Here is an 8,279-nt window from a genome sequence, read left to right on the forward strand (position 1 = left end):
GACCAAAACAACGCAAGAGGAGAGGTGGAGTAAGAAGGTTTGCGGGGTTTCCAGAAGCATCAAAGGTAAGTTGCAAATAAGGACAGGTGGGGGGAAAAAAAGAATAACCATTTCAATTACTAAGTGGGAATGTTATAAAACCAAAAAAATCTCTGGATCAGACTTGATTTTTTTGATATACTCATAGAAAGTCAGGTTTCAGTGCTCGGATTTTGGGTTTTTTTGGAAGCCTGGAGAGGGTCCATGGAAATCTTGTGCATGAAAATTCCTTGCTCTCAGTTTAGACTTGCAATAAACAGTAAATAAATGTTAACTTTTTTTTCCCCCAAACAGAAAGAAAAAGGAAAAAAGTGCATAATCAAGAAGAACTTAAAAGGGCACTTTGTCATTTTGGTGCTATGTTTTGTTTTACTCCATAAATACTGCTACAGCACAGCACCTATCCAAGGCCCAGGAAACAGTTGTGTATATGTTCCCCCATTGGAACGGAAAACTGGAAGACGTACAAATGCATTAAAACAATGATTTCACTACTGCTCTGACTGTTTTGGTGCCACTGCTGTGTAGCAGAGTTGCCTCCAGGTGGTCAGTGTAGGTATTGCTAAAACAGTGTGAAAAGCAACAACAAAAGGAATGCATGTGCTGCCCCCCCAAAAAAAGAACAAACAAACAAACAAACAAAAAACCCTGCTGTAGCCACGTCAGTACTACAAAGAAAAATCTGGGCTCTTTCATACATTACATTGCACATTAAAGAAGACTGGAATGTTCTAGGAGAAGGAAAGTTGAGAGTAGAAAAGGTGGAGAGACGACATGTAAACCCCACTCTGGATACGATGAGTGACATGTGCTGGCATTACTGTATAATATGGTGAATCATAATCAATTATATATATTTACATGATGCATTTACATAAATGTGGACATTAAAAAAAAAAAAAAGCTAGACCACCCTGTCAGTACAAATATCTAATATAATAGCTTAAAAAAGTACTGGGGGATTGTACTGATCACACTGGCAGCACAGGTGACAGCTGAAATATTAGAAAAGCACACGAGTGTAATACAGTCATTCTGGAAGTAAAACCTGGGCTTTTGTTGGTCATAAGGATGAAATACAGTGCTGCTCAAAGGTTTACGACCAGTTAGAAACGGCCTTGCTTTTGAAAGAAAAGCGTTTTTCTTTTTATGTAATACAACATGAATTTGATTGGAAACAACAATTAATGATTAATGGAATTATTCATCAGAAATCATCACTGTTTTTTAATGGGATATCAACATAGGCGTACAGAGCCCTTTTTTCAGCAACCGTCACCTCTGGCTTCCAATGTCACATCGTGTCACCTAATCCAAGATCATCATGTAAGAAGCTGAAGAATGCTGTGCTGACTAAAGAAGCAAACAATACAGCTAGTTAAGTCTGGAGGATCAGCCTTTGTGTGTTGGATTATAGGTTAAAAATGCACCTCAAAAAGTTAGATTCCTGTTCAAAGAAACACAACTGTGTTTACTACTCACTTCACAAACCAGCATGTCTGGGCTCTTACGAATCCCACGTTAAAAAAAAAAAAAAAAAAAAAGCTGCCAGATGAGGAACTGTGAGGCGTGTGTGTTTCTCTTGAGATTCTGATGTACTTGGGGTCTCCCACTTCTCTTTCTATTCTGGTTAGTGCTGTTCTGTGAAGGGAGTTTTGACAATTTTCTCCATGTAACATCCTCAATCTCTAAGAAGAATACTACCTTTCTGCTGGGAGCAATTTTGAAACTATAATCAAAACCACAAAAGCCGATGTTCCAGACACCTGGATTTTGCTTCTATGAACAACAGTTTGTAGCTGCGCTAACATGATCAGCCTTTTAACATGATAAACTTGAGAGACGGCCGCTCAAAGTGGGCCTCTCCTGTTAGGTAGCTGATGAATGAGTCCATTAATTATTAGCTGTCATTCTCAAAAGGTTTGAACATTTTTATTATGCAAGGAACTGGCCATTAAGAATCTTTCACTCGTATGCCTACTTTGAAAATGTCAATTAATGGGGGAAAAATGAAAAAAAGAAATCAGGTTAAATATGTAACAGAGCGCACAGCAGTTAGATCCACAGGTATTAAAGGAAGATGGGTAAACCGGGTGGGGGGGTAGACTTTTCCTTTTCCTAATTTCATAATCACAGATCAAATCAGAAGGAGGAGGAAGACAAATGAAGAAGGATAAAACAGAGATAAGTGTGTGCTCTGTCCAGTTCTGTCCAGTGGGGGGAACACGGTTAAGGCGATGGTGGTTGCTGACACGCTCGTCTTCTCACAGCAGCGTGCAGCGGAAGAAACTGCTCTTCTTGGGTTGTTCTGTAATCTTTACTCCTTGACTGCTGCCCTGTGGGTTGTTTCCCTCCTAAAATGCACATACGTGAAAGCCCAGTAATTAAGAAAACATCCAAACACCAGTATAACGCCACTAAAGTCAGACATACTGAAAGTACTGTGGGCAAGCTATTAATAGAGTTTTCACTTCTCTACATTCTTACCAGCTTCTTGTCCATTTTTGCCTTAATGTCTCTGGCGAGGGTTAAGAAGGCCTGCAGACAAAAATTGCACTGCATTAAAGTAATGATTCTGGGATAAAAATTATGATGAGGAAAAAATAAAGATTTTTATTTACCTTTAAAAGACAAAAACAAAGTCTATAGTCTCATTTTGTAAGAATTAAACAAGAAGAGCATGTAATCCTAGAAGAGCTAGAAAGGAAACAACAGGGTTTCAGTGCTGGAGCTGTTGCAGCGATTATCATGGGGATTGTGAGGTGCCTGACAATAATATGGAAGAGCTCATTGAACTGATTAAGTGTGTTTTTGCCCCTGAGGTGTTCACTCTGTTTAACTTGAACTTTGGTTCATTTTCTCCCTTGGTGCGGTTCATTTGTGTGAATGTTAAAGCAGCCGACAACAACTGCACCGATAAACAACTGACCAAGAAACAACTGAAGGTTCTTGTGTTTTGTAGTGCAGCATTTTGGTTCGCTTGGAGTTTTCACTATATGAAAAGAAACCAAAACAACAGGAAAAAGCTACAAGTTTACAAACTCGTCAACTGATTTGTACCAGAGCAAACAAAGTGCATGTGTGAAAGCACCCTAACACCAGAGGAAACACAGTGAGTGTAGTCTGATGTGCTCCATGGAGCATCGCTGCACTCAGACTCCCCTGTCCTTTCTGGCTTCAGAATTTTAGGGAGGACAGGGATGTTAATCTGAACACTAAGAAAAAATGTGGCAGGAGTAAACTAATTATGATTCAAAAGTGATGAAATCCCAGAAATATCAGTGTAAAGGAACATTTATGTGGTCTGAATACTAAACTGTTACCTGCTGGGATGCGTCCATATTACTCAATGAGGGAATTCATCTTTACTATTACTGTTTGAATCCAGTCTGAAGCAACAAAAGATTTGGATTCCTCCATCAGCTGAAGCAGGGGTCATCCACTGCGCTTGTGCATAATTAATGGATTCTGACCACGCTCTGCACCATGTACTAGCTGAAAACTTTCTCCAACATTTTTAATCCTTTGAAATCGAAGGATGTGCTTCCCATCCAAATAACATTAGTAGAAAGTGTTTGCAAACAAAAAACAAAACAAAAAAACAAAACAAAAAACAAAACAATAAAATATGACATTCGCTTTCCTATTGGTGGAAAAATGCACCACATCAACCAATCAAAAAATTATGTGGTATTTGGTTGCTGAAGAACAGGTGAAATTTGTGAGTGACTGGGATGAAAGAGAGACTGCAATATTGATAGCCAGTTCTCTCAAATTCCAGATGTTAGTGTGTTTGGAGTATATAGCTAGTGTGTAGTGTGTTGTGTAGTCATAGAAAAGGCAGACTCTTTAGATCCAATGTGTTCATACAGTATGTCAAAGTGAAAATGTAACTGTACAGTCACATGTGAGGTTGTGCTGAAGGGAAAAAAAAAATCCCAAACACAGCAAGGTAAACAGTTTTTAAGATGTAATATAAAAAGGTAAAATCAAAAGTATCCTAGACCCGAGAGGGTTAATGTAAAAGATACAGAAAATCTTTCCAATCTCATACCACAATACCTGCATTAATTTCAAATATGAGGTTACATATTCTAACATATTAATAAGTTTTTTCATGTTTTCACTGCTGCAGCAAAGTAACCTCCCAACTTTGGAGGTAAAGTACTTCTTATTCTTATAATGCCTCAATAGTAGGTTTTAGGCATAATTGTAGGTTTGGAATATTTTGATAGAGTAGCTTGACTCTGTTTCTAGTTTATATGCTAAACTAAACTCATTCATGGCATCATATTATTTGAAATAATGATAACGGTTTTGTGATCATGCTTTGAATATTATGAAAAAAAGATTCTTATAAGAGATAAAGGTTGCTTGAGGTGGATTTCAAGAGTTTAAAAAAACGCTTATCTGTAGCGAATGTGCTGCCCATAGTTTTATACAGTTAAAAAAAATATATATATATTTTTTAAAGAAACAATGTCCAACAACGAGCAAGTAATTTCAGAAGCGTGAACTCACATTCTCCACATTGATGTTTGCCTTCGCACTGGTCTCCATGAATTTGATACCGTACTCCAGTGCCAACTGACAGCAGAAGAAAGAGTAAGAATCAGTATCACTAGGCAGACATTACTGTTGTATTGTTGTGTACTTCACAGTAACATTCTCACTGACAAATGAATCACTCCCACCTTCTCTCCTCTTTCTTTGGACACCTGTCGCTTGTCATTGACGTCACACTTATTTCCGAGGACCATCCTTTCCACGTCTGCTGAGGCATGCTGTAGAAATGAAAATGACACAGTGAACAGATAGGAAAAACATGTGCACACTCATACACACTAAATGGGAAATGGGCTGGTTTTTATATACCGCTTTTCTACTCTACCTCAGAACTCAAAGCGCGTACAACACATCTTCGTTCACCCATCCACACAAGCACTTTTTTTCTATCTAACATTTACGGTCCAATGAATGCAACGGAGAGCAACTTGGGGTTCAGCATCTTGTCAAAAGATACTTTGGCATGCAGACTGGAGCAGCCAGGGACTGAACCACCAACTTTCTGATTAGCAGATGACCTGCTCTACCTCCTGAGCTACAGCCACCTCTAAGGATGCATTGATGTTTTCACTACATTCACTGCCAACAGCTTACCAGTAATTAAGATAATATTTGCTAAAGGCAGCGTCTAATGTTTTTATATCTGTATACTTTACATGACACAAAACATTGGCTATCAACCAAACTGCCATTTTAAACATTGGTATCAACCTAGAATTTCACACTGCACTCCACTGCATACTTATTATAGCAAAAATCCTAATTACAATTGTTCTGTATAAACTGAATAAACTCAAACTAGTTAAATAAATAAATGTGAACATGCTACAGCCTTGCAGGAGTGAATTTGGACTTTTATCTACAGGCAAAATTAAAGGAAAAAGGATGCACAGAAAGGAAAAGCAAGCATTATTGCAAAACAGGATGCAACACAATAATTGTTTTGTCACAATTATCTGGGCTTCATAACTGACAGAAACCAAAACACTGCTAATGCTAATGGCTGCAGCGCTAGCTGACTGTTATGTATTCTAGTAGCTAACTGCTAAAATTCTCAGCCCAGCATGATGGCCCCTCAGCAAGGTGCAGAGCCGGGCAATCAACTGCTGGCTAGAACCCTGAAGATCTAAAAGAGTATGAGTAGGACAAGGTTTTACCTCTTCTATATTCCGTATCCAGTTCTTGATGTTGTCAAAGGACTTCTCGTTGGTAATGTCATACACTAACATGATGCCCTGGAGAGGTCATAAAGAAAAAGACATAAGAACACACAGTAACCTGAGAACAGTGATGCATCTCGTAATAATTCTATAGAAACAGGCAGATCCAGAGAAACAGACCTGGAAATCAAGCCTTTGAGGTTTTATGCTGCTCATGTCACATTTGTTATTAATAAGTGCTATATCAATAAAACTGAATTGAAATTAAACCTCTATTAGTGTTGGAACTTCAATAAAAGCACTTTGACCAAAGATAAGAAGGATTAATTACATTTAGAAATACCCGAACCCATTAAACGAGATGCTAACAAAAATGCCACAGTAAAGTATTAAGTGCACTTGATTTTTCAGGTGCACGTGACATTAACAACAATATGGGGTGCGGTTCTGGTAGAGGTTTACGATGCAGTGCAATCATCATTCACCTACTCCATTCCCAGAGATTATCTGTTATTGTACTATCTGAAAGGCTAATGATGCAACTTACCATGGCTCCTCTGTAGTAGGCTGTTGTGATAGTCCTGAACCTTTCCTGTCCTGCTGTATCCCTACACAGAAGACACATCTGTTAACTATCTGCTCTTAAGATTAAAAAAAAAAAAATTATTTCATATCAGTTTAATTTTTGAGCATACGGGGGTCTCGCCCTGAAACCAGGTATTAGTGAAATTTCCTCAAAATAGCTCGTGTGAAATAGCTAGTAGTCTGTGTTTACAGTTAGTGTCCAATAATTGAAATTGTCCCAAGTCTTAGCAATCAAAGGACAAAAAAAATAATTCTAACACACATCAAAACCTAATTTCTTAAATACAAAAAGTAAGATTTATAAATTAAATTTTTTTTTACAGATAACTTTCTTTTTATGTTCTTATGCAACATTATTCTTATACTTGTGTATTTTCAATTGCAATAATCGTTCAAAGTGTTACCTGTTATTACAGTTGCTGTTCTGTCTGATAATCATCTTTGGATATTTAGTACAATGCATATCAACTGGCACATTTATCAATGCCACTTTTTTTTGAGAGACTTACATATGTTGACTTGACTGTATACTAAACTCAATGAAACATGTGGCATGAATTATTTTACATCATACTGAAATGCATGTGGGGCACAAACTAATTGTCAGAAATGCTTTTCCGTTTAAAACAAGCATTCTAAAAATGCAAAAACACTTTATCCTTAAAGAATGTAGCAAAGAGTGCAGGCATGTAGTATTAGACTGCAGTTTCAGTTTAATTTATGTAATAAAAAGCAGCTGAGTATCACTGTCATCCATCAACCATCCTGTCAGGTAAAGGCATTTTATATATTTATCTACCTTACCATATCTGTAGCTTGATCTTCTTCCCATCTAATTCTATTGTTCTGATTTTGAAGTCAATACCTGAAGAAAAACAAAAGTCACATCAATTGTTGCCTTTTTGTTGAAGCACCACAAACTTTACTAACCACCCCACTGACGCTAACAATGCCTGGTTTTAGTGGACGGAGAGCGGCTGTTGAGATAATTCACACTTTCTGTAACGCTGGCAGCAGGAGTGCGAAGTACAGGGCAGTCTGTCATAGGGGAAATGACACTGCCAACCAACACTGTTAGCATGCTAGCTCAGTTTGACACTGTTAAGGTATTTAATACGATAAAAAATTACAGGTTAGGGTGTACCTCATCTCATTGAGATCACACGTATTTGGGCGTGATATGTATTCTCGCCGATTACAATGTCTGTGAGAGTCCTGGAAAGCCCCTCTAACTAGCCGGTTGAAAGCTTCCTGAGTAGCTTCTAGTACAATATGAATGCTAGCCAGAAAAGTTAGCCGAATTAGCCTGTCGGGATGGGCAGATCCTATACCGCTTTTCGGCCAAGACAACACAAATTACACGACTTTTACCCACCTATAGTGGAGATAAACGTTGAGTTGAAGGCATCTTCTGAAAATCTGAATAGCACGCAGGTTTTCCCAACGCCGGAATCGCCGATTAAAAGCAGTTTAAACAAGTAATCGTAAGTCTTCGCCATGTTATTAGCTAGGTTACTACTGCGGATATCCCGCCCGCCGCGGACACAGAAGCGTCACTTCCTGAGAGCTTCTTTTGGACAAATCAAACGTCACTCTCCTCTGTCGTCGTGGCCGCTCTCTCGAGAGGTTTGCTCGTTTTGATACCTGTCGCCACCCTGAAGAGTTTTGTTAATTAATCTCTTAACTAACCTCTTCTTGCAATAACACAATACTAAATCAGTGGTTATGTATTGTCCATGTGAAACTAGACACAATAGTTTAACCTTATCAGTGAAAGTTTCTAACTAAAGCTAGTTTCGCTTTCATTTAATAGAACTTCTTATAACAACTGGTGTTGTTAGACCCTGTTTAGAATTTGTGAAAAATAAAATAAAAATTAAAAGGCTATATTAAAGAAGATTTCCTTTTTCCATGCCACTAGTTTGCCAT

At 38.0% G+C, this 8,279-nt stretch overlaps 1 protein-coding gene across 1 annotated transcript; it reads right to left on the minus strand.

Moving 5' to 3' along the window:
• Positions 1-210: 210 nt before the first annotated feature.
• On the minus strand, positions 211-7,893 carry LOC115778908 (ras-related protein Rab-8A). Its single transcript, XM_030727284.1, has 8 exons — positions 7,726-7,893; positions 7,155-7,215; positions 6,313-6,373; positions 5,763-5,840; positions 4,734-4,823; positions 4,561-4,626; positions 2,527-2,577; positions 211-2,393 (listed from the first exon to the last, which is right to left on the minus strand). Exons 1-8 carry the CDS (start codon positions 7,847-7,849, stop codon positions 2,304-2,306), a joined length of 621 nt encoding a protein of 206 aa, XP_030583144.1. The 5' UTR covers positions 7,850-7,893; the 3' UTR covers positions 211-2,303.
• Positions 7,894-8,279: the final 386 nt, after the last annotated feature.

This window comes from Archocentrus centrarchus, chromosome 4, assembly GCF_007364275.1.
Source record: "Archocentrus centrarchus isolate MPI-CPG fArcCen1 chromosome 4, fArcCen1, whole genome shotgun sequence".
Lineage (NCBI taxonomy): Eukaryota > Metazoa > Chordata > Actinopteri > Cichliformes > Cichlidae > Archocentrus > Archocentrus centrarchus.

Excerpts from the sequence above, each read along its gene's own strand:
- LOC115778908 (XM_030727284.1), bottom strand. The coding sequence starts at position 7,849 with ATGGCGAAGACTTACGATTACTTGTTTAAACTGCTTTTAATCGGCGAT. Across the intron at positions 4,824-5,762 it reads GGATACGGAATATAGAAGAG|CATGCCTCAGCAGACGTGGA; the intron begins GTAAAACCTTGT and ends TCATTTCTACAG. Across the intron at positions 2,578-4,560 it reads CAAACATCAATGTGGAGAAT|GCCTTCTTAACCCTCGCCAG; the intron begins GTGAGTTCACGC and ends TTTTGTCTGCAG.